The sequence below is a fragment of the Alligator mississippiensis genome, chromosome 10, assembly GCF_030867095.1.
Source record: "Alligator mississippiensis isolate rAllMis1 chromosome 10, rAllMis1, whole genome shotgun sequence".
NCBI lineage: Eukaryota > Metazoa > Chordata > Crocodylia > Alligatoridae > Alligator > Alligator mississippiensis.
In genome coordinates this window covers 2,577,168-2,602,419 of record NC_081833.1, presented here as the reverse complement: position 1 = coordinate 2,602,419, position 25,252 = coordinate 2,577,168, and the positions used below count along the sequence as shown (strand labels likewise).

At 45.2% G+C, this 25,252-nt stretch overlaps 1 protein-coding gene and 1 long non-coding RNA gene across 5 annotated transcripts in view; one reads left to right on the top strand and one right to left on the bottom strand.

The window, feature by feature from the left end:
* KDM2B (lysine demethylase 2B) overlaps positions 1-25,252 on the top strand; it is a 140,474-nt gene that overhangs the window by 17,837 nt on the left and 97,385 nt on the right. For both annotated transcript variants that reach the window (XM_014594768.3, XM_014594771.3), the window contains exons 5-6: positions 11,789-11,967; positions 12,833-12,939. In XM_014594768.3, coding sequence (XP_014450254.1) covers positions 11,789-11,967; positions 12,833-12,939 — 286 coding nt within the window. The remainder of the gene's footprint in view (positions 1-11,788; positions 11,968-12,832; positions 12,940-25,252) is intronic.
* LOC109282990 (uncharacterized) lies at positions 18,481-24,797 on the bottom strand. 3 transcript variants are annotated; one of them, XR_002090028.2, is made up of 3 exons: positions 24,771-24,797; positions 22,299-22,399; positions 18,481-18,889 (listed from the first exon to the last, which is right to left on the bottom strand). It is a non-coding gene; the product is annotated as an uncharacterized LOC109282990 (long non-coding RNA). The 3 variants fall into 3 exon arrangements; XR_002090027.1 differs by lacking the exon at positions 24,771-24,797 and adding an exon at positions 22,554-22,571; XR_002090026.2 differs by lacking the exon at positions 24,771-24,797 and having other exon boundaries at positions 22,299-22,405.

Here is a 25,252-nt window from a genome sequence, read left to right as displayed (position 1 = left end):
AGGAGTTGTAGCCAGTACAAACAAAAACATTGGACTACATCTTTGGAAACTATTGATTATTTTTTAAACCATTGCTTAATCTGTCGTAAAAATCCTCCTAAGGATCAAAGTGACTGGAGAAACCATGCAACAAGAGACTTCATTAGTTGCAACTAGGGAATACTTTTAAAGTTGGATGGAAAGCAGATAAACTCAGTCACTTTTCTATTACCAGCCTGTATTTACCAGCTTCTCCAGGAGAGTCCTGTCTGCTAATTTCTATTGCTCCGGCTTTTTTCTCTTTGTGCAGGTTTAAGTACAATCACAACTCCCAGTGAAGTGATTAAAATGTGGGTAAGGCAGGAGTTCATAACCTGTGCAGTTCTGACTCTGCCCCTGTGACAGTTCTGGGATTGTAATGTTGGTAAGAGTGACTTTGGTGCACAGGCTGTGGTTTGTCTCAATTAAATCATATTTTATGACCAAAATTAATATTTAATCCACAGTTTGGGTCACTTCCTTGTGTAGAAGTAACTAATGTTGCTGGGTTTTGTTTGCATTTTGAATGTCTACTTTGCTGTGTGTAGTTTTAGGCTCACTTAAAATTAGTTTGAAATTCAGCTGAGCCACATCGTATCTCGTACCATGGAACTGTTGTTACATGGTAGGGATTTTTCCCTTCAGAGGTGTTTTTTCTCCTCCATGGAAGAGCTGAGGATGTGTCAGGCCTTTTGCTCACGAAGCACCTGGCTGGCTCTGCAGTGTCCTACATCAGTGGTGGTGCTCAGTCTTCTGGCCTTGTGGGCCATGAGTGGTGTAGAGCCAGTCTGTGGGCTGTCAGGCTCTCTGCACCAGGATCGGGCTCTCTGCTGCCTCTTCCTGGCCCTACATGCCTGGATAGAGCATCTTGTGCTGAGACTAGGTCCTAGCACCCTGCACCTCCCCTGCCTGGCCCCACGTGCTGGCATTACTGCCTGCATGCCAGAAAGGGCCCTGTGTGCCAAGATGGGCCCTGGCACCCAGCACCAGGATTGGGCCCCATGCTGTCCTTTGCTCCTGACCTAGAGTACAGGCTCATGCTAACTGACCCGTGGGCCTACCCACCGGTTTGGAAATTTGGCAGCAGGGCAGCAGCCACTGCTACCCCACTGCCAACATTTTGGATCTGTGAGGAGCCCAGCAGGCCAGATGACATGGTCCTGGGGGCTGGATCTGGCCTGTGGACCAGAGGTTGAGCACCCCGTCCTATATTGGTGGGGAAGGGCTACGTGATGCTTTGCTATAATAAGCAAGTGCCTTGAAGCATGAGCACGGTCTTAGCATGTGTAACTGCACATGCACGTTAGCAGACCACCTGCTGCAGATGCTGACAACAGGCTGCGTAAAATGTGTCCTGCTCAACCTTACCTGCTATTAACCTTGAATATCCTCTTGTATTTGCACCTTAGGAGAGTGTTAAAAAAATGAGGGGGGAGGGACCGTGTCTCTCGTTACCGTTCATGTCCTGACACTCCACCCATCAAGTCTCACCTGTCAGTTCTTCATCAAGGCTAACATCCCATTTTAGTTTTTGCCGATTCTCTTAAGTGCCAGCCTCTTCCTCAGCCCCCTGACAGTGCGCTTGAGGGTACTCGTATTTTCCTTGATGCGTTCTCCCACCTCCTGCTGTTGGAGGTGGACTGGATGAAATGTTCCCTTGAGCCAGTCTCTTAGCTGGAGGGATTGTGCTCACTGTGGCATTAAGTTCTTTGATGTTCCCAGCACAACTGAGAATCTGGTTACTTTTGTTCATCTCTTCTGAAGTCCAGGAGTACTAAAGAAATATGCCAGTCGCTGTCATTTCTCCAGTTTTCATTTTAGCATGACAGGGATGTGAAGAAAGGGAAAGTGTGCTTGCTGCTGCCTGCCCTGCTTAGCAGAACTCAAAGTGCTTAGCTTATTCATCATTTGTATCCGCAAGTGGCTCTAGAAGACTTAGTCTAGGTAATGCACGATTAACAAAAGAGTTGTTATTTTAGAGGATTTTCCTGTGGGGTTATTATTCCAATGAGTAGCATGTGTGCCCACCCACACCGCTGCACTCCTTATGATTAAGCAAACAACTCTTTTAGAGTAGGCCAGAATCCATCTGCTATTTACCAGCTGAATGTAATGCTGTGAACTTGTTGGAGCTCCATGCAAATGTTTTAAAAGAGGCACACCTCAGATATTTGCTGCTGCTTCCCCCTGTAAATCTACTTGGCTGACAGTTGGGAGGGTTATTTTGGTCAGAGCCTGCATAACTCTTTTCTGTCCTGCACATGTTTTCTATTACAGCCATTTCCGGAATCTTTGTAGTAGTATCTACCTTGCTCTTAAATAAAACCATTGCCTAGTTAATGTCTACATTGGCATAACTGCTGACTTATGCAGAATCGAGAGAGAGAACTGAAACCAGGTAACCTTCAAGGTAGCAGAACACTATTTGCTAGGCTGCGGGAATATGCATAGCTCACGTGGTGCCAAAAGCATTTGTCATCATGCTGGAGAGCCTGTCAAAAGTGCCTGTACAATCTAAGAATACCTTGTATTTCTGTAACACTTTCAGTCTGATGATCTCAGCTTGCTTTGCAAACATTAGTGACGGCCTTTTGGAAGGATGAGAAGTGCTATATCGCCAGCCTGAGACAGAGTTTTCCCAGGTCCAGCACACACACAGTTTCATTTGGAGTCAGGGACAGCTGTGGATCCTGAGTGCTCTAAAAAAATCAGCCCCTAAATTACTTAATCTATCCAAGGTCACACGAAAGTCTCTTTCTACTTCAGGATCTTTTTGCTGCCTTCTCTTATGTTGCTCTCTAAACTCCTTCCCATCAGATCAACAGTGGTAGTGAAGTCTGTAGCGGACTTTAAAGAGTCTTTGACTCTTTCCTATTTTACAGTACAAACTACTGTTTGGGGTAGTTTGTTACAGAGGACCCTCCCCCTTTTGTTTGCCGGGTGAGGGACAATGAGTGTCTGAATAGGTAATGGTGTTGGTGTTGATAGTCTTCCTTGCTAGGGTGGAAAAAGATTTTCAGGGGAACACACCTGCCTTGGTTGTACGGAGATGGAAATTCTCTGGCCGAGCCAGCGGTAAAACTCAGTTACCTTGCCTGCCAAGGCTGTGCCGTGACTAAAAGACCATCCTTACTCCTCTTAACAGTAGCTTGCAGTAGCTGATCTAGAAGCAATAAGGAACAGAGGGCTAAAATATTCTAACCCCCCCAACACACACATGCACACATTTTCCTGCTTGAATCTCCTTCTCTTTAAATGGGACTTTTGTCATGACAAGCCAGGACGGAGATAGAGAATTGCTTCAGCTTTAAATGTGCTCAGTTTTCACTCGCTGTGTTGCTACCTCATCCATCTTTTGAAACTGTGCTGCTTGTTTATATGGGGAAATCTTACCAGGTCTGATGAGCCATGGGTGTAGTAACATCTCCAAGCTATGGCCACGAATGATGGAAATTAGCCATCAAGGAAAGAATTGTTTAGGACAGAGGACGTCTGGCATAGGGAGCCAGTTGTATCCCCACAGAATAGGGGAGAAATCGGAAATCTAAGCCTGCACCTTACTGGCTCTAATGCAAAAGGTACGTTGAAGGCAGCTGCTCTGTAATAAAGTCTTCATTAGAAAGCTGACTAGCTCTTTATAGGTGGCTTGCCTGAAAGGAAGTGTCTTGACATTTAAAAGTTTCAGCAGTTGGTGATCAGGGCAGCATCCCTGTTCCTGTCACAGGAGGTCAGATGTGCAGATCACCAAGTGTCTAATTCAGATGGAGTTGGTTCTTTTAGATGTTCAGAGGGAGGAAGCTAAACTGGGGATAAACTGTGTATTCTGGTCTGTGTTAAGAACATCTGACCAGCAGATGTCAAGGAACCTGGAGCACTCATGTGAGGCCCTCGCGTGCAGCATGTTTTCCTTCCTTGCTGTTCCAGTGTGTTTATAGCACGGCACTGCCATAGCATCCTACCTGATAACATCATGATACTACTAGGATGAGCAACATTAAATTGTATTTGAGAATCATCATAGTTCAAGCTGTAATTAAACTTAAAAAAAAAACAAATGTTGTGCCAAATTGATGATTTTTCTTAAATCTTAAAACCAAATTTGATCTTTGCTTTAAAACCAAAAAAAACAACCACTCCCTTTGCACGTTTGTAACCCAAGCCAAACACTTTCATGTAAGTGGATGGGCACTGGCAAGTAAAAGTTGTGTTAGGCAAGAGGAGTACGATGCAAACGGTAGGTAGAGAGCGCAGGGAAGGAAGAGCGAGAGATGGCTCGAGCCATTTCCCTGTTAGTAACTTTGGGTGGTGTTAGTAACATAAAGAAAAATAACAAAATGTAAACCTGATGGGCTTCTTGAAAGACACAAACAAAAATACTTCCTTTCCTGTTTTGGAAAGGTAAGATTTCCATGCTTTTCTTGTAATTTCAGGCCTTGTGGCAACTACATGCTTCAGGACTTAGACCTATCAAGGATCAGTTAGATTCCAGGTGTTGCGACATGGGTCTTCTCGTATACTGTTGCTTTCTGGGCAATCTAATGTTTTGGTGTTAAACTTAAGTTTTTGTAGTGCTAATATAGTATATGGCCTTAAACTTGTAGGAGATCCTCATTTTATAAGAGCGTATTGTTTCATAGGCTGCCTTTGTCATAAAAACCCATTGCACAGTCAACAATTTGCTGTTGCCTAAACTGTGTGCACCTGTTCTGTCCAAGAAGCAAGATGGGAGCAGCCTTGCCAAGTGCCCTTGCAACTCGTGGTCACGTTACCGGGGTTGTCAAACAGGCTGTGCTGATAGTTTATCTGCGGTTAGGACACCTGTTTGGGCAACAAGCAACAATTTGATGGGGGTAACTTTCAGTTAGCTCCTCCCTGGGCTGGCTTTGGGCTAGTAGCCAGCAATGAAAAAGGTTGCCCCATTACCAGCCAGACTTCCACGTGTAGTGCATTTCTTTTTAAATGCAGGAGTTACAAAGAAGAAACAGCTGGATAATACAAGACTTGGTTCGAACGTACTGTTTGTGTTATTGAGGAAATTCATTCATGTTTTGCCCAGCAGGTTTCTCTTTCCTGAGTGTTGCGTTGAAGAAGCCATGTGGTCTTCCTTTTTTCTTCATCTCCTTCCTGTCCCTTCCCTCAAGTGACCTGCTCTGGTTTCTTTTCATCCATCTTCTTATGATGAGGCTGCTCTGCTGTACATGCTCATTTTATTCCCTAATCTCATAATAGCTTGTGACAAGGCAGAGATAAATCATGCCATAGCCAAGCACTTACAATTATTCTGTTCTTATAATCACAACCAGCAACCAATAACCATAGATTTACATACTTTGCAGCACCAATAGAATTGGACAGACTTTATTAAAAAAGAAAAAAGTTTTAATGGATTTTTGTGGTAGCCAGTTGCACAAGCTGATTGGAGGGTGTAATGAGATTTCCGATCGGTTTGTCTTTCTGACCCCGGTGTGTAAGTGTCTAGGAACAAACAACATAACCACTGCTCACGTGATAAAATGGTGTTGTGGATCTGTATTATTGTTTTTTCCCCAAGGGTTGGGATGAAGGGCTAGAGATCAGTCTCCGGGTATCCAAATGTATTTCTCAAGTGAAGACTGTATTAGCAACTTGTCTGGAAACCAAGGCTTGTGTAAGATTGATGCGGTTTGTGCTGCTCTTGTCTGAGAAAAAAAAAACAAAAACACAAAGACAAACAACCCCCCCCCCCAAAAAAAAAACAACAACCCAAAACGAATCAAACTGTTCTAAAACATTTATATCACTGTTGTGTGCAGTAGTCATTTGGACCAGTATTGTAGAATAAAAGAGATATATATATTTTTTAAAACAAGGATTTCTATTAATGCTAAATTCCTTATTATGCCTGTAGCAGGCTCAGGGATTTGCTTAGCTCCCACAGTCCTTCAACTATATACAGTTCCTTATTTCCTAGGCCCATTACTCTACAGGAAGCCTCTTAACCACAAGTCAGTACTCAGCAAATACAGCTTAGCCCAGTTTAAAGAAGGCACATTCGCAGTCCAGAGTCCTCTGTAGCTCCAGAGAAGGTCCCTCTGGCTCCTTGCTGCAGTCTGTGCAGCATGGGCTGCTTCCCAGAGTGTCTCTGGTTCCTGGACAGGGGATTGCTGCTTCCAACTTTGCAGCTCTGGGCCTCTTGCCAGATGTGAAGAGTTTCTGTCCTGGTGTTGCAGCTGCTGCCAAGCAGCCCTCACTCCCTCTGACTCACCCTTTCTCTTGCAGTTGTTCCTAGCTGTGTTTCTGCCTCTCCTCTATCCCCACCTCCCTGACTCCTTTCCCTGGGAGCCTTTTAACTTCCTTTGGCCAGCCCTTATCTTTTGCAGCTGGCTCAGTCCTTGGAGCAGGCCTAGCCTTACTGCCTGTAGCTGGCTGCAGTCCCAAGAAGCTTGCAGACTCCTCCAGCCTGGAGCACGCAGTCTGCTGCAAGCCTTTGCCAGCCCCCGCCTGCCCACTACAATGCATAACTGGATTTTCTCTATGATAAACTTCCTATAAAATAATAAAGATCTTTTGTCAGGGGCATTTTTTGGAAAGAATCAGTCTCTTCAATAATGGATATAATAAAATAGGATAAAAGAAGTCTGAAAACGTTTAAACTCCCTCCCGCTTCCCACCAAATCTTATGTATCACAGTTCAGAGTTCTCTGTATGCTGTTATGATTGTCAGCTGTCTGTAAAGGCAGAGCTCTGCCTTGCTCCATCTTTAAAGCACAATAAATGTTTTCATAGTGTAAGTAATACTTTTAGACAGTGCAAATAATGAGCAGGTGCCCTTGATATGGTGGGTTGCATATGAAACATTTTTTCTCCATGAGTTTTTTTCAGTTTAAAGTTTGTTTAAAAAGATCACCATGGGATTGCAGCATATGTGTTTAATAAGTGTAAAGATGTTGATTGGCTCTGTCAGACGTCACTAAAAACAGCATTATGCACTTCAAACTGTTCTCTTTAGTCTGATTCCATAAAATGCGGGTTTCATGAGACTTTTTTACAGGCTCAGAGCACAGCTTCAGGAAGGTCTTAAATAAGTTTTGTAGCATGAAAAACTTAATAACATGGGTTATTGCAGTTTGGCAGTTTTATGGTAAAGAATAAAACTGCATGTGGGGGGAGGATGGAAGAGGGAAAGGTGCATCTCTGGTGTTTGTAATATTAGGTCTCTATGCAAAGGAAAGGATTTAGCTCCCTCTTCCTTCTGCAGGCCAGCCAGACAGTGGTACCTTGGATGGGATGTCTGAAATGAATTGCTGGGTGGGGACAGATGTTTGGGAGAGGAGGGGTGAGGGAGAAAGGTATAGAATTGCAAAGCTGATTGATGGCTTTAAAACGTGTTTGATGCTGGGGGGTTAAAATGCACTCAGAGTGCTGGGGCATGGAGACTGCTAAGGGGGAAGCGTGGGGGAGCTCTGCTGTGTCCTTGGTAAACCTCTGTTTCCCTTTGTTCTTCAATGCCCCCTGGTGGAGCTGGAGCTCCACGGTATTTATTATTTCATTTTATTTCATTTGTCATTACTCTTAGCACTACGAATTGGGAAGCGCCACTAATAGCTAGGGCGGATGAATGAAGATCTTGTAGACCTACTGTACCTGAGTGCATAGGAATGATGTCCCCCTCAATTTTTCTGCAATTACCATGTGTTTTGGTAGGAAATATAGAGGAATATATATGCTTTTGTTGCTGTGTTGGGTCAGGTGAGTTGTACCTAAGACCCCTGAAATCTTGAGATTCAACTACTTGGTGTAATTGGGCTTTTTAGAGCAATTCTCAAACAAGCTGATTAATAAGAGACTTCCCACAATCAGAAGTGTGAAGGTCATAAGGTTATGTAGCTTTGTATCTAAGTTCAAGCCTCAGAAAGAGACCTCTTCCACCTAGCATCTCCTGACATGACTTTGGCTTCTCGTCCTAAACAGCATGTCATCCTCTGGCCACAATCGTCTGCTAGTATCAGAAGGAGTTTAGTAATTTGCATCAGGTAGGCCCAGCCCCATCATGGACCAATTCTTTGACCATACCTCCACACAGGGTATTTGGGGAGATTTCACTCTTTCCTTTGTAATGGTATACATTGAAGGACAGAGGCATAATGTACTGTTTAGGAAATTCTCCTCTTATTATCAGTCATCATTTCTGGTCCATGTATCCAGTAGCATGCTGCATCTTCCATGGGTATTCTGAGTATTGACCTCCACTGATATCTATGGAAGCTCTGTGACTGGAGAGGGGACACAACATTTTGAGGAGTAAAAGCCCGTTGCCTGGATAATGAGAATCAGATGCCATTTCAGGTCAAAAACTACCCTCCAGTTAGAAACCTGATCTAAGAACTCCTGCCCCCAGCTGCCCATGGGGGTTTTATCTCAGAGAGGCGAGTCACTCCGCTACAGCTACTTGCATTTACAGCTCCTCAGCCACAGCTGCCTCCTTGCAATATGCAGTAGAGAGGTGAAGGATGGGTGCAAGACCTGCAGCAAAGACAAGAGTGGAGAGTTTACATGAACGACTCGCACCGTATTCAACAGTTCCCAGTAACTTTTGTGAATTGCCCGCCACTATCTGGGGTTTATCTAGTGAAGTGATTCTCAACCAGGGTGCCATGGCATCCTGAGGTGCCTTGAGGTCTTTTCAAGGGTGTTGTGGGATGCCATGCAATGTTGGTACCGTTAGGTGCACAAATGAGATTCACAAGATAAGCCCAGAGATTGCAGATAGGAAGCCACAGCGTCAAAAAAATTCCGACCTGTCGTGTGCTTTCTGAGTTCTTTGCAGCAGAAGAATTGCTCTCTTGTTTTTCTGTAGTCAAATAAGTGAAAACTAAAAGCGTTGTCTGAGGGGTGCCCTCCAGTCTCGTGAGCGGCACCTTGAGTTTAAGGAGTGGTGCCTCTAGTCAAAAAAAGGTTGAGAGCCACTGATCTAGTGCTCAAAGCACTGGAGTGGAAGTGGGGGGCTTTTGTAAGTTATTTTCCTTGCAGTGCCACAGGTTCGTCCCCTGTATATAATGGAAATAATAATACTCATATGGAAAAGTAGCATTGTGAGTTTTATCCTGTTAAAGTATGTGCAGTGCCTAGCATATTTTAGAGCTACCTATGTGTTTCCTTGCCTCTCCACAACACGGCTTATGCCAACATGGTGTGGGCAGAGCATCCTGTTTAGCTTTTCCACGAGTCTAAATGTCGCTCTCAAGCAGCTCCTTGTGCCTCTCTTGCTCTCGTGTCTCTCTCTGCAGCTCACCCGCTCTTCTCTTTTGCTTTCTTCTGTTCCCGTTGCTAGGGGGTAGTGAAGAGCGTGTTTCTCAGTTACTCTCTTCCTGCTCCTCAGGGGACTCCCTTGTGCTCCATGAATAGGCAGCATCGCAGGAGGAAGAAAGCAGTTTCTTCTCTAGGCAGTAAAATGCCTTTCGCTGCAGCCTCAGCAGAACTGAAGCTTTTTTGCCTCTGAACAAACGCCAAACCTCCTTCAGGAAAAAAAGGACTCTTCCCTTTACCCAGCACCATCCAGACTTTGCCCAGCTGAAGTTTAGATGGGCAACTTTCCAGGAGGCCAAGGGCTATACAGTATGCAGTAAATTGCAGCTTCCCTAGTCAGCAAAAAGATGTGTATTTTTTGCAGCCTACAAATCCCAGCATGCAGTGCTCAGTGGCAGGTGGTGCTCTGGAAAAGCAGTGCACATGGGACTTGTAGTCTGTCTCGCGGTATTAACAGTGAGGGGTGGCTGAGGTCCAGTTAGTCAAATTCTTTGGGCTGCATTCGTACTGCGGGTCCATCAGCGTTAACCTAGCTAGATCACAGTTGGGAACTGGCTGGTTTCGTCGTCGTTGGTGGGCGCTGACAGAGGCTGTGAGGGGGAAAAGGAGATCCAGCCGTTTCTTCTTACTGCTACTTTCAGGTGCCTTTTCCAGGGGTAGGTCCCATCAGTGGGGAACCAGGGTTTTCTTGGAAAGAATTGGAAGGAATTGATGTGAAGCCCAAACGAAGTGGAGGGTGGACAGGGAGCTTGAGGGCGTTAGCATATGTGGAGGATAGTGAAGAGGCTACAGGACCTGTCATGCCTCTGTCATAATAGCCTGATGGGCATGTAGGGTCAGGTGGATTTTTGACTTGTAACATAGTAGATGCAAGTCTTGAAAGTCTTCTGCTGCATTTGAATGCTCGGCAGTCTTGTTGGTAATCTCTGCTTTAACTACTAGACTGTGCTCCCTTCCGAGCACCAGGGTTGGAACCCACAAATCTTGATACCCAGCCTTGTACTAAACCAATGCCTTCCGCCTTACTACAGCTACATGTAACATTTTGAAAAAAAATAAGGTTGTCTTACATGCAAATTATTTAAAGTATGCATACGTATCACTTAAAATGCATGCTTTATTACAGAGTTGTGGTTACATGTCACTAATGCCCTTTTGCCCCCAAAGGTGGCAATGCTAGATGGATTCCTGAGACCAGATCGCAGAACTGCACCGTGGTCACTCCCTTGCTAGTGGAGAATACCAACTGGAGGGCCACAGAGACTGGCCCAGATTTACATGCTATAAATTTGTCTGTTTGCTTATGAAGTTTTATGGTCTTGAGTTCCTTTCCAGAATCATTATCACGTCTGTCACTGTCACTGGTATCAGTGGCAAAGGATGGTTTTAATAGAGTCATGCAACCCAAGTGATCATTCTTGCTGAAATACTGCTCCCAAGCACACAATGGACCAGGTGCTACAATTATTAATGAGTCCCTGTGATAGCATATGCAGATCTTCCATTTCATTTTAATGCAGTTTATTTAGAATAACTTCAGATACGGAAATTGTATTGGAGGGATTTTTTGGAAGGGGGTGAGTCTGTTTGTTGGAATCCTTCTATCCTGGAAATGTGGCATGCCTCTCATGGGTTCTTTTTCACTTGTACACAAATGAACTGCTAATTAGAGTGATGAAATTGCTGAGAGAGGTGAAACCTTCCAGTTGGCCAAAGAGAAGACTGTAGATTAATCTGTATAAAATTGAAAGCTTGGCTGAAACCGCTGTTCAACATTCTGGTGCTAATGAGAGTTGTGTGCACGCCATGTGAGGAGCTGAAATATGTCCCTCAGTTTGTGTTCAGAGATCCAAATACTGGGCTCAATCCTCCGAGGTGCATAGTGCCTTCAAATCTGCCAGAGGGCAGTAGGATTTAAAAGCACTCAGCGCCCCCCAAAAAAGGGGTGCTCAGCACCTGACAGCATCAGCCCATGCAGACAATCTTTATGCAGGAGCAGGAGCATCTTGAGAGGCATATGGATGGTTGGGAAATTGCAGAGTGTAGCTTGGAGAACTGCCAGTATGTCTTACATGGCCTGCACTGTAATATGGCATTTAAGCCTCATGACCTTTAATGTGTTTCTCCTTACAATCCCCCTGTGTAGTAGAGAAGTGCTGTTGTCCCCATTTTGCAGATGGAGACCTGAAGGACAGAGAGGCTGAGTGAGTTGTCCAATATCATACTGTAAGTCAGTGTCAGAGTCAGGACTAGAACCAGATCACAATCCAGTTCCCTAATCATTGAGAAACCTTTCCTCTTCTCTGTTTCACCTTGTGCCCTACAGCGTTCAAGAGCTGGGCTTGGGGTGGAATTGAATTCCTCTCCTCCAGGGCCAGGTTTCCTGTGGTTTCCCAGAAGCTGCAAACTGTGGCTACCCAGGAATTAATGAATGAATACAACAAAACTCAAGAGAATGTTTTAAGAGTGTCGTGTGTGTTTGCAGGAAGCCGTCGGATTGTGGATGTAATGGATGTGAACACACAGAGAGGGGTTGAGATGAGCATGTCCCAGTTCGTGAGGTATTATGAAACACCAGAGGCCCAGCGTGAGAAGCTTTACAACGTCATCAGTCTGGAGTTCAGTCACACCAAGTTGGAGAACATTGTCAAGCGCCCCAATGTGGTAAGGGATCTCTTTGTGGTGGGGTTAAAATAGTGTCTAGTGATTTGGAATTTTCTCTTAAATATTAATGTGAAAATATAACCTGATGCCAAATAAAAATGGACCCCTTGCATGACGCTCAGCAGAAAAGGAGCCATGGACTCATCCTTTCTCTGACTGCCACGGAGTGGGATTTCATACTGAAATCTTCAAGACAAGAGCTGCACTAGTAGGGTGCTGAGCCATCACCAGTTTCCCTCTTTTCTCACTTATGTGGGATCTCGCTCCCTTTTGTAATCACTCTGCTCCCACTCTTTGCACCTGCCCACACTTTGGCTTTAAGACAGGAACTCTGAAGAATTCTGTGTCCAAGTGAAACTGAAGGAAATGTTAGGTAGGCAGTAATGTAATTACTCAGATTGGCATTTGGCCAGAATACCAGGGTTAATGTTCCTCGAAAATATACAGTATCTTTCTAAATTGGGTTTTTGAATGTGCATGAACATAGTTTGTAGGGTACAGTCTCCATGTATACAGTTAAATGCAGATGTTATTGAGATCCCACAGCACAAGTGGCCCAGTCTTGCAAGGCACTTAGTGCCCACGACTACTCTAGGGTCAGAATTGGTGCCCAGTGGACTCAGTGGCAGATCCCCCCTATGTTTGAAGGGGTAAGGGTTGGAGTGCTCAGTACAGGTTTCACAGTGTTTCCTGTTCAAACAGCCAGAACAGACACAGTAATATGAAGGGAATCACCACCATCTCTGAGCATGTGCAAGCTGCCAGGCTGCCATTGATTTGCCAACCACTGTTCCAGCTCTGACTGTTGGGATTATCTCTCATCACTTGTTTATTGACTAACAGTTGGTTCTGGTGGGGATTTTAGGTGGATTTAGTCGACTGGGTGGATAACATGTGGCCGCAACATTTGAAGGAGAGACAGACAGATGCTACCAATGCCATTTCAGAGATGAAATACCCTAAAGTGAAAAAGTAAGTTTGTTTAAGGTTTTGATAAAGCTCTTCTCTTGCCCTCCCCATTTAATTCCTGTTTGAGCCTCAGATGTTGATAGCAGAAGCAGTATTGATTTTTTTTCTCAGCGAGCAGGGATGGGGGCTGGCTTGGTTGACCTGCTTGAGCTGTGTAATACCAGTGGACTTCTCCAGCTTTTAAGGAGATCGATTTTGCATTTGAGAACTTTATAATGGATCTTTCATGTTCTTAAGGCTTGTCATTGGGCTCTTTTCAACCGGGGTCACGTTCTGTCTTTCATTCTAAAATGCTAGAACAAATACTCCGTGTAAAGTTTGGGATTCACTAAATGCAGACACTTAATCTTTAAAAACAACCCCCCCCCTTGAAGATTTGCTAAGATTTTAGATTTCAGTGGCCACGTCTGCTGTCGTGGAAAAGGCTGCCCCAGTTAATAGTTTCTTAGGACAGCAGATATGTTAAGGGGAAGAGTTAAAATTTCCACGTACTGGCTGATGGGGCAAAGCCATCCCAGGTTGTTAATGACCAAACTTGATACTAACAGAGGGCTATTTGATTAAATGGGCTTGAGCATCTCAGTCCAATTTAGTTCTCTTTGACAGCTCTACTACTACAGTTAATGCCAGTTGGCTTCCTTACTGCTGTTCTGAAATGGGGGACCAAGGACTGAATAGGCTGCAGAGACTGAACTTTAGAAGACCTAGTTGAGGCACATTTGAGAGGTAGTATAGTCAGTCAGCACTTGCATTGCCTCTGTGTCATGTGTCCGTTTCTGCATAAATGTATGGCTTTGCTTCCTGGCATCCTGGCAGACAGTACAACTTCACTGGATTAGAAAGGAGGAGGGGTGAGGAGTTCTATAAGTAGCAAGGTGGTAAGAAATTAAGGAAATCCTTGATGAGTAACTGAAATGAAGACTTCATTCAGAGATATTTGATAGCTTTCACCAGTTTAGATGTCTTGCTTTAGGGTGTTTTTATGTAATGGGAGAAAACAAGAAAGGTTTGAGATCTGAAAGTGCAAATAGCAAATTTCATAGAATATAGCACAGCTGAAAAATTGGGGTGGTGTTAGTAGTTGAAACAGCTGCAGTGAGGGAGAGCTATAAATACTGGAAGTGGGCTTTGTATTATTGACAGTGTCTGTTTCACAGACGTGCTCTCGTGGTTAAACACGGCACCCTTTTGCAGATTTCAGGGTCAGATTCCCAAGCTGGAGTGCCTGAAGTCAGGTGCCTAAAAGTTCATTTAGGCATCTAAGCAATCCAGTCCCAAAGTCCACAGGTGTTAAGCATAGGTAGCTCACACTTGCTATATTATGATCCTTGACCTTAGGCATTCATCTTTTAAAGCCTTTGGTTCAGGTTTTTGGGAAATGTGTAGGGAAGTGGTCAGTAACCTTTTATGGTTGTGAGCTGGATTGACCCAGTTTGGGTCAGAGGCGCATAGGCAGGGGCTTGGGCTTTGGGACCTAGCCACTGCCACCTCTTGTGGCATGTGCTCACACTTAGCGCTTGTCCCCACGGGCACTCAGGAAAGCAACTGCTGCTGAGCCCTATGTCCATGGGCCTCTGTAGGCCATAGTTGGCTGTCGGTTGCCAATCCCTGGTATAGAGGATTTAAGGTGCCTGTCTCTCATTAAACCATATTGAGTAGGTTTCTGAATCCCATAGTTTGCTTTGAAAATCTCTTTGCCTTTACTCTCTGTATCCCCATCTATATAATGAGGAAAGTAGCATTCACCTGTGTTAAAAGGGCTGAGGAATATGAGGAATGGTTTGAGGAATAAATAATATTTGTCAAGGATTTGGGAGATAGGAGGTATTCTGTAAATGCCCTTTATTGTAGTAACACATGGTAACACAAATATGTACTTACTATTTACACAGATATTCATATCTTGCATACATTCATTTGTTGATATCCTGAAAAACGACAGGCAACTTAGGGTTACTAAACTTAATTTAATATTGCTCAGATATAATTGGCGTTTGGTGGTAAATTGATTTTGTCTTACCATTGTTCAATTTTCACTGACATTTTCCTCTTGGCTGGGGAGCTATAAATTTCCATCCAGAGGAGGGTAATGAAACCTCTCCATCCAAACTCTTGTGGTTATGTCTGATGGCAGAAATAGCCAGAGAGACTCTCATCAGTAAATACCTATGAACTTGGAGTCTTATCTTCAGGAGCTATTTGGTTTTGCAATTATTTGATTGATTTACCATTTAAATTCTGTTAAGAGTTATTTTATTTTTGTTGTTGTGCTGACGACAAAGTAATAGCTTATGTTATGAGTGCTTTCTGCTGCCAGAAATATAAGAACGTTACATATGGGTTCTGTATCAAGTCAGGGAGATTGTTTGCTTTGGGAAAATGCTTAATATTTTTTTTGCCAGAAATTACATTCAGAATAAAAAGTCATCAGAAAAGTTGCATAGCAGGATTTTCATTGGGAGGTAGGCATTCTCATGGGGGATCAGGACACTGACCAGTCCAGCCCAGTCAACCCTGTTTCAGTCACTGGTCCCATATCATATCCTTCATTGCTAGAATTCAGTTGGATCTGATCCAAAGCTCTTTGAAGACAGCAGGAGTCTTCTTGTTGATTTCAAAAGGCTTTGCATCAGGTCCTGTTGAAGTAAACTGCTTATAAAGGAAGTTCCCAACTGATCAGGATTGGAAAGAGGTTGGTCTAACCCTGAAACCCGAGTGTTTAGATCCCTTGTATTTTTATCCTATATAATATCATTGTGAAGAACTGCGTGAGACATATATAAATTTCAGATGTGGTTTTGGATTATGCTGATCTCTTGACAACTAACACTCTTGACTTCAATGATACCTAGTGGTAATGAGTTCTGCTGGTTAGCAATGATATATTTTGGTAAGAAAAGTATTACCTTGCTCTGGTTTTATCAGATACGGTAAGCATGAGCACCTTATCATCCTGCCTTCCTTAAACTAGTCATCAGTGTTGTGTATATCTTTCATATGCCCGCTTATCTCTTTTCTAAACAGTCTCAGTTTTTTCTTTTTGCTCTGAACATGTTTAGAAGTACAAAATACTTTGCTAATCGCCTGTTCCTATACTTCAGCTGTTCTTACCTTCACTGACTTTTGCTTTTCTTCACCACCAGTGGAGTTTCGCTGCATTGTGTTCTCACGCACTGGCCTCTACCAGAATATGTTCAGTTTCTCACAGTAACTACTATGGTTTCAGAGTGAAGGCCAGTTTGTTCTGAGGTACCAGATGGTAATGAATGTACAATAGGAATGTACAGTCAAAAAGTGACATGCAATATTTAATGTTGCTGCTTTTCTAACCAAGTACTTGAAAACGTGAAAGCTGGAGGGATGGAAGAGATTCTTTCTTCTGCCTTGTCTCCCAACCCAATCCAGTGATGTGGTCAGGACCCCTCATCAACCAATGATGAGGCGCTTCGGAAAAATGAAGCTTCTTGGTAAGGTGTCTAGAGATGGATCAAATTGTCTAGGTTTGAAACGCTGATCCGAGTGAGTTGCTGGAGGTCAGACAGTCACTGACTGCCTGACTTAAGCAGCCTACTCCCCCATTTCCTACTTTAACCATTGCCTGACATGCCCTTTCCTTTATTTACAACATGGGAATCACAATATGGTTCATGGTCCTCTTACCTCGTTTAGGGGGGGTGTAAATGAGAATGAAAGAAAATAGTTGCTAGCAGATGAAGCCTGCAGTCTGTGTGCTGGGCGGGACGCAGCGACCAAACACAGGAGGGGCTAGAAGGACGAGGTGGCAGAACAACGGGCAGAACTTTGTACAAGAACAGACGTCTTAGCTCACCAGCGCCAGATGGTCACTCTCTTGGTGGGGTTGAAAAGAGGTTAAGGTAGCAGTTTTACAGTACGGATTTTGACAGGGAGCTCGTCCCATACATTGGGATATAAGGGAGTTGCCAGAGGAGCAGCAGCCAAGCAGGTAGCTAAGGTTGCTCTCTTTGGTGGAATTAACATGGAGATTGATGGCTTAATATGCTAATGTAGGGGCAGAGCTGTCCCTAGGATACGGCGAATCGGGGCGACTGCCCTGGGCCCCGCGCCTTGGGGCTGCCCCGTGGAGCCAGGCAGAGCGGCTGTGGCCCCTCCCCCGGGGCCCACCTGGAGCTGGCGGCTCAGCCCCAAGCTGCAGAACAAGCATGGAGACCCTCCCCTTTGCGGGGGGGCCACAGCCCTGCACAGGTTAAGGGGGCCCCACACAGGCTGATTTTCCCTGGGCCCCGCACCCCGCTAGAGTCGGCTTGGGGTGGGGGTGGGGCGGGGGGCAACCTGTGTGACAGGCACCACAAGTGGCACAGGCCTCTGTGTGTGTTACTTGGCAGATCAAGGATTAGACAGGCAGCACAGGGACAGATAGGGCAGGAAGCAGAAAGTAGAGCAGCAGATCAGGCAGGGAGCGCAGGGCAGGAAGCAGAAAGCAAAGTAACAAATTGGGCAGGGGAAGGAGATCAGAGTGGCACTCAGAAGGGGTGTGGAGCTACTTTGTGGTGCTCCTGCCAAAAAGGTTGCCTCCCTCCTTGTGCTAACAGATGTGGGGAACAGAGAGGAGCTAAATGGTAGAGACTTCAAAGGCAAGGACAAAGAGTTTGGCTTTAATACGGCGCAGGAGGAGGAGCCACTGGAGGGTCAGGAAGCCTAAGCTGATGTGGTCAGCGTGAAGAATTAACGACTTGATCCTAGCAACAGCTTTTTGAATTAGCTTAATGTGGGAGGGTGTCTGGCATACAGGCCAGAGAGGAGTGGACTGTAGTACCCAAGGAGCAAGATGAGGAGGGCCTGAACAGGAACCTTGGCAGTTTGGACAGACCGAACGGTCCAACGAACTAACACTAAACACGTGTAGCCCACTTTCTAAACATAAGATGCTAGCTACCCTTTCCCATCTTTGGGAAATTCAGTCCTAGCCTCTGCTGTGAGTGCTCCTGTAGAAGCTTGAGGACGTTGTGGGTGACGCTTGGGCTCAGCGTCATTGTTATTACCTGTGTAATGCTGCACATTAATTTCAGCGAGAATGCTGGTGCCTGTAGCCCAGAAAGGGGACTTGTCACTGTTCCTCTTGCCTTGAATGCGCAGTGTGCACGTCATGCCAGGAGCTTGAGGCATGCTGTACTCAGCGTTAGTCTGTTCCCAGCACCCAGAAAACACTCTAGTGAAAGCAATTGTGATTTTGCAGACACAGATGGTATTACTAGACACAAATGTCTGTCTTGGCCACTACACACAAAGCTCTGTGCTGGGAATGGAGTTAGAGAACGCTCCATCTGCCGTGCTGGTTCAGTTACTGGAGACTGCCCTGGCTCCACTTGGATTTGCACCATTAAGTTTTTTTTTTTTAATTCTGTGCAGTGAGGCTGCATCTCGTCCAGAAGTAAATGACTAATGTCTGAGAGAGAGACGAGCAAACAGCGTTAACTGGGCAGTCTGGGTAGAGCCGGATTGCAGTGAAATAGAAAAGGGCTTGTGAGCAACATCCCTAATTCCAGACAAAGAAGACACAAGTAATTGGGGGATGGGGGGATCTTTTTATTCATCGGTTTATTGGTTGAGATCCAGGCTTTGTTAACAGGCTGAAAGGTGTTACCACCTGTGGTCTGCTCAGTGTCTCCGTGGAAGCGAGTTCATATGGGCTCAGTCCAGCTTCTGGTAGCCAGGTGTCCACATCCCATAAACCATGACCAAAGATTGGCTTTAACTGCCTGGGTTATTTCGAATGTCAGCAGAGAGGCCAAGACTACATGGATGTGGAAACGGACCTACTGCCTGACTGTAGAAGTGCCTCCCGTGGGTTCTGGTAGAGGCACGTTAGGAGGATGGTACAGGAAGCTTGTGCTGCCTCAGCCTCTTCTGTTGTTACCCAGGGGAATTCAGGGTTGCATTTGTTTCCTTTCTCCACCACTGCATACATACATGGCTAAAAGACAAACGATCATGCTTAGAAGACCACCTTGCAAATAAGAAACCCAAGTTATTAACCCAGGAGGACTCTCCCATGTAGTTAGTGTGATGAAAAAGGTTGAGCCCCCAGAATACACAGTTCAAGATGTGAATCTGTCTCAAAAAAAAAAAAAAAAGCAGATGCTCAGAGCTTCTGTGAGTATGAAATAAGAAAGTATAAAAGCATTATGGCCAAGATACTGGACCCTGCTCTTTTCTGTTGTTCAGATGATGCACTGAAAAAAGCAGGTGTCGGCAGCGCTCTATTTGGGGTCCACGTGGCATGGAGGAGTCCTCAGTGGCAGTCAGCTGCTGTAGTTGGTTCTTGTGCAAGCTGCCTCTTGCGGTTCAGGTTAAAGGATGGGAAAAGAGCATGGTTAGAGTGAACTGAGGTGGAGCTGAATCCCAACTCTCATGGTGGGCCACAGCCCTGCAGCTGCCCTGACACACTCTGTGCTCATCTGCCAGTGGGGAGACCATGGTACATCATGGGGAAAAGCTGCCTGACTTGCGAACCCAGCCTAGAGACACGAACGGGAGCAGCCGCTCCCACAAGGCATCATGGTAGGCATTGCAGAATCAAAATGTTTTGGTTTCAGTCTTTCACGGAAAGCTAAATGAGTTCCGTTAGGGGAAAACCTTTTCTGATCGGCTCTGATGTTGTGCTGCTGTTGAATCTCCCCTGAAAGATGGAAATAAATAACTTCCATTACCAGCACTTGGAAATTCCCCTGTTTCTTATTTGTTTTCATACCCTGAGCTGCATCTCTTGTGTCACAAATCTTGTGTCCAGACTTGCAAATCCTTATTCATATGAGTAGTTCTTAATCAGTTGGGGAGTCCTGCTGAAGCTAACGGCACTATCCAGCTTAATAAGAACTACTTAAATGAGTAAATATTTGCAGGACTGCAAAGCTGTTTGCAAAGAAGTGGCAGTAAAGTGGAAGCTTCCCTGAGTGCCCAAGAACCATTTCTGGTATGGAAATGGTGACAAGTATTTTTAAAATTGTCTAATATATTTTGTATTGGGCAGGATTTTCAAAGCACAATTGAGAGTTAAGAGACCCTGTTTCCACAACTTCTTTTTTTTGCCTTTGAAGATCTCTCTGTTACTTAAGTACCCAACCAGTGCTGGCATAGGTGTTACAGTAAGTCACCACTGGTTTTTGTTACGCTATGTCCCATACAAACTATCCACCTGTCTCCTAAAATAAGCTGCTTGTTTAGTTTCATACCATGTATTATGGCCAGGAAGGACTATTTCTCTTTCTCTAGGCCATGACCTAACAATCTTTTTCTTTATATTCATTCCTTTGCTGAACAGAGATGGACTTAAGTGCATACTGAAATGCTTTTTTGGGCCAGGGTCTGTTTAGAAACTGAGGGTATGTGGATCTAGAGGCGGAACGTGTCCGTTGTACGACTGGGAAGTTACAGACTGTGGAAGAACTGATCCTGAAACTGAGCAGCTATTCTGCATTTCAAATACCCTCTCTTTGTAGTTTGTGAAATGCTTTTGATACAAAAGACTACATAAATATAACTATTCTATAGAAAAGAATACTAGGCCAATAGGCTGAAGTACTCATCCACACCTGTTGGATAACAAAGCAGGTACTATTTAGTATTCTAAAAATAATGTATCAGCCTCAAGCGCTGAACTGTGTAATGATGAAAGAACTTGCAACAGTACAGAGCTGGGTGAAATAAATCTCAGCGTTTCAAGCAGCTTGTAGTGAAAAATAAAGCCCGGTAGTCATGTCACAAGGACAAAGAAATGAGCTGGACTTTGACAAGTGCTATAAAAGGCCTCTCATGATCAACATATGCAGGGAGTAGACAGAACCGGTTTGCTGCAGACTGCTTCCCCGGTGGTTGTTGTCTTATGCTCAAAAATTTAAGCTTTCAATTAAAAAAAAAATCCGTCTTTAGTGCTTAAAGTTCAAAGATAACCTTTCAAGTGTAAACCACGTGCAAGCTGATATAAGCAACGAGGTCTGCTGAAGGCAGCCTGAAATGCTAGTTCAGAGCAAACTCAGTTCAGTTCCTCTGCCTGGGCTGTGGGTGCCAAAATCTAACGGCGGGAGGGTGAAGAACTTGCCCACTAGTCAGGCCCATAAGAAGAGGAGCGATCGTCCCGTGCAAGTCTGCACGATTGATTGAGAGTGACATTTCTTTCTGGCAGCGTGTGGGTGAAGTTTGGCTTGGGGCAGAGCTTGGGAAAGTCCCACCGGTTTTTTCTTTCCAGTTTGAGCTCTGACTGTGTGAATCCAGATAGTCAGACTCTGCAGTCACTTGACACATTTTTCGGAGCAACCTGAAGTATGTCCCAGAAGAGAAGACTTTTGCTCGTTACCCACGTGGTGGTGTTCTCTGTCTGAGTTAGATCATACGGCCCTGTCTTCTATTTACTTGCAAAGTACCTTGCTCTGTGTTTAATGGTTAGGTACTTCTGGTCTCGACAGAAGATGCTGTGCTTCTCACTGGGTTTAGAAGGACTCTGGGTTATATTCTTTTGGGAAAGTTTGTTACTGTAACTGCCACGTTCCTGACTAGCAAAATAATGTTAACAAGAGGATTTGTGTCTTTTGAAAACAGTTTTCTGGAGGGGCACTGACCTGGCAGGGTAAAGGTTGCCTCCTCCCCCGGTGTGACAGCCTGGCCGGCAGAGCGGGGCGCTTCCTGCCACGTTGGAGGGGCAGGTTTCTTCCAGCCAGCGGACAGGTGATGAGCCAGGTTCAGTTACCACCACACAGCTGCCGTTCACCTAGCAAACCAGCGCTGCCGTCCTGCCGCACCAGGACTCGAAGCGATGTGGGGAGGGAGCTGGAGCAGCTCCCCGCAAGCCTCAGGCTGCCATGTGGGGCTGGGGGTGGGGCAGAGCGCAGGAAAGCAGAAGGGGCCGGCAGCGCTGGCCCCATGTCTCCTGGGTGACAGTGGTTTCTTTTGTCTTGCAGTGTAATTTGTGGCTTTCAGTTACACAGCCCCTGGGTGGGAGTGTCACTCAGTGGGGCAGGCGGTTAGCTTGCTTGAGGAGTCTCCCGAAGGCAGCTTATTATTTCCTGCTGGTTTCTTCCCTACCGTGTTTCCAGATGCACCAAGTAAAAGCAACAGCGAAGGGGGGGGGTTGGATCCTGAACGCACAGACCTGCACAAACGCCAGCAGCTGGGGTCACTTCCCTTGGAAGTGTCGGCAGATTTTTTATTAATGGGTTCTGTGTTTGGCAGGTACCTTGCTCAAGAAAGAGATTCCTGTTAACCAACCAGCTATCCGGCCCTCTCATCTCCCCCCTTGCAAATGCCTCACTGAGCACCAGCTACCTCGTGCTTAAACAAGTAAAAATGAGAGAGAGAGAGAGAGAGAGAGCGAAACCTAACAAACAGACCTGCATCCTGCTTCTTCCTGGCGGCTTGGCACTTGTAGTTGGCTCATGGTTTTGTGGTATTCGGTTTCAGGCTTAAGGATTTCAACCAGCCGGCATCGCTCCTGGGAGGAAGAAAGAATGAGCTATACTTTTCTCATTGGCCTGAACAAAAACAGAAGCCTCTGCTGGGGTTTGGGAGTGGTTTATGGGCTGAGCGGAGTGGCAGGGGGAGTCCTTGTAATGCCAGAGGGAATAAAGGCGAGTGGCGTGCTGTACCTATTGCGAGAGCCGAGGAGCTAAGCTCAGGGTTGTGCTGCCTGCGTGTTTGCTGGTGGGTCTTTTCCTTGAGTTTCTCTGCATGTACATGTGCTGCTGCGTTTCTGTGCTTGCATGTGTGCCTTTGCATCTCGGTGTCTCTGTGCTGGCTGCTGCCTTTGTTTCTCAGTGCCTGCATGTGGGTTTGTGTCTCTGCATGTGTGGTACAGGAGTTTGCTTTTGAGTTTGTGTCTCTCTGTTGTCCCTGTGTTTCCAGCACTCTGCCTTTGCTTACGGGGTTATCTCTGTTGTCTCTTCCTGTGAGTCTCCGTTCTGTTTGCCTGTGAATTTGTGGGTTTTTGCATGTTGCCTCCCAATAGGTACTAAATTTTTTGCAGAAAGGACAAACAAATAACATGCCGTAACTCGAACAATTTCAGGCTACTAGAGAGAGCGTAAAACAAACTCTAGTCAGGAAGGGAGGCTTGCAGATTTACAGGCAGCGGCACGTTTTGAAAACCCAACCGGGGGGATGTAGTGACATAAAGTGGAGACTTCGGGGACTGGAAATCGTAGCAGTTGTGAAAGAGCAAAGCTTGGGCATCGTTTGTGGGTGTCTGTTTGCGGGGCAAGATTCGCTTTCCTTGTCCTACATGGGAATGTGTTCCTGTAGCCCGTACTAGCTGCTCTGGCCCAGCGCACGAAAGGCAGAGCGCTGCTACTGGGCTCTGCAGAGATGCTGTTTCGAGGTTTCTTTCAGCACGTTCAATTTATTATGGATTTTGTTATGCAAAAACCTCAGAAAGAAAAAAAAAAAAGTTGAGTCTTGACCAAATTAGCAACCGTTAGTGATGAGCAGCGTCTTGCTGGGGTTCGCGCGGTGTGTAAGATTAGCTGTGGCATGGAGCTGCGCTGAGAAGACCATGTGACTGCAGTGTACATTGGAAGAGGAAGCTGTAGAGGTCAATGCAAAGGCATTGTGCCAGAGTCTGGCAACAAGGGAGCTTGCTGTATGGCGGAAGATTGCTTTTCAGACTCCTAACCCTTTCCTTCACTGTTGGCGTTGGAGGAAAGCAGCCCTGTTTGATTAACAGCAGAAATTAAATGCGCAGTAGCTCATTGTGATTGGTTTCAGTGAGAGGCAGAAAGAGAACTGATGTTTCCAAATGCTTTGTAAGCTTTTATTAACTCCCCTAAGAGGATCTTTTACTAAAGCTACCTTTTCTGGGAAGGAAAATTACTTTGCGTAGCGGAGTTTCAAGAAAGAACGAAAAGTTGAATGTTTCAGCTCTCTCTGCATCCATGGGCGCTCAGTCACGAGACTTGTTTGGGGTCGTTGCAGTTTGTCCAAGTTTGAGTTTTAAGGTTATAAACGAATCAATAAAATCCCAGCCAGTAGAGAGGGCTGCTTGTGACCGTCCAGAATATCTCGCCTCACTTGAAAGTGAATTGGTTTTAGACAGTTTTGGTTAACTTTGGGTATTTATATTTGACCTTTTGAAGTCTGAAGGTAGTAGTCAGTAGCAGGATTTGAGTTTTCACTTGCAAATGTCACGAGCCTCAATATTGTCCTCATGCTGAAACATTTCAGCCTGTTTTGCTTCTGGTTTCTTTTTTTCAACTGGCCGTTTTCTATCTGCCTTTCTGCGGGCTGGTCGAAAGGAAGAAAACTTCGATTGTAGGCTGCTGCTTTGTTTTTAGTTTCCATCTGATTTGTAACCAGCAACATCTTGGGAGAGGAGACGACAGGGAAAGATTAAAAAAAAAAAGATGTATTCGAGAGTGCAGGACTCATATTTTGAAATGGAGCATATTGCGAGTCTAGACAGCTTCTTGGCTGGCTGTGATTTTTGAAGCATCTGAAATACCCCAGGGGTAGAAAATCTCTCGTCCTGCTTCCAAAGGCTGCAGCAATGCACGGTGGGCTGGAGGACAGAGATGTAATGGTACGAGGAGAGGTTTGAATTGTGCGATGAAGACACAGGACTTTTTTGAAGCCCACAAATTGACTGTCTTCATGACAGCATTGCGTATCATTCTGTCAACTCCGGCACTGGATGTGGTTGCTAGGCAGCAGGCTCTTATGTATCCAAAGTCTCTCTGATTTGCCAGCCTTCTGCAGACACATGGTAAGGTCCTTTCTAGCCTATCATCTAGAGGGACTTTTGCACGCCGTCTGCATACTGCTGAGATTCTCTACCTGAATGTGATGAGAAAAAGACACAGTTAAATTCAAACCTTTTTTTGATCCTTTATGGTCCTGTTGCCGCAACCAAAAAAAAAAAAAAAAGCCATGAAACGGCGACCGGAACAAGGAAAAGAGGTTAGTGGGTTAAGTGGTGTGCGTTTCCTGCGTTTGCAAAGGTGCCTGTAGTGAGGAGGGCGGCTGTAATTCGGCCATTAGTTACTGATGGTGGCTGGAGGCTCGAGATTCGTGCAGTAAGATGAGAGCTGTTGTATACCTTTGCAGCAGTGCTGACACGAAATCGCTCTGAAAAACAGATCTAGAGGGCACCAAATGCAGTGAATTTGATACTTTACAATGCAGCAGGCTGATTCTTTTCATTGTTTTGGTGCAGAAGTGTCTGGAAATGAGAACAAAAACCAGTTAGTTTGCCAAATGAGACTTCTGCCCCCCAGCCCATGCAAAAATGGTATTGGTAGCTGTTAGGTGATGCATGACCAGAGGGCTTTATAGGCAAATGAGAGTTTTCAAAACT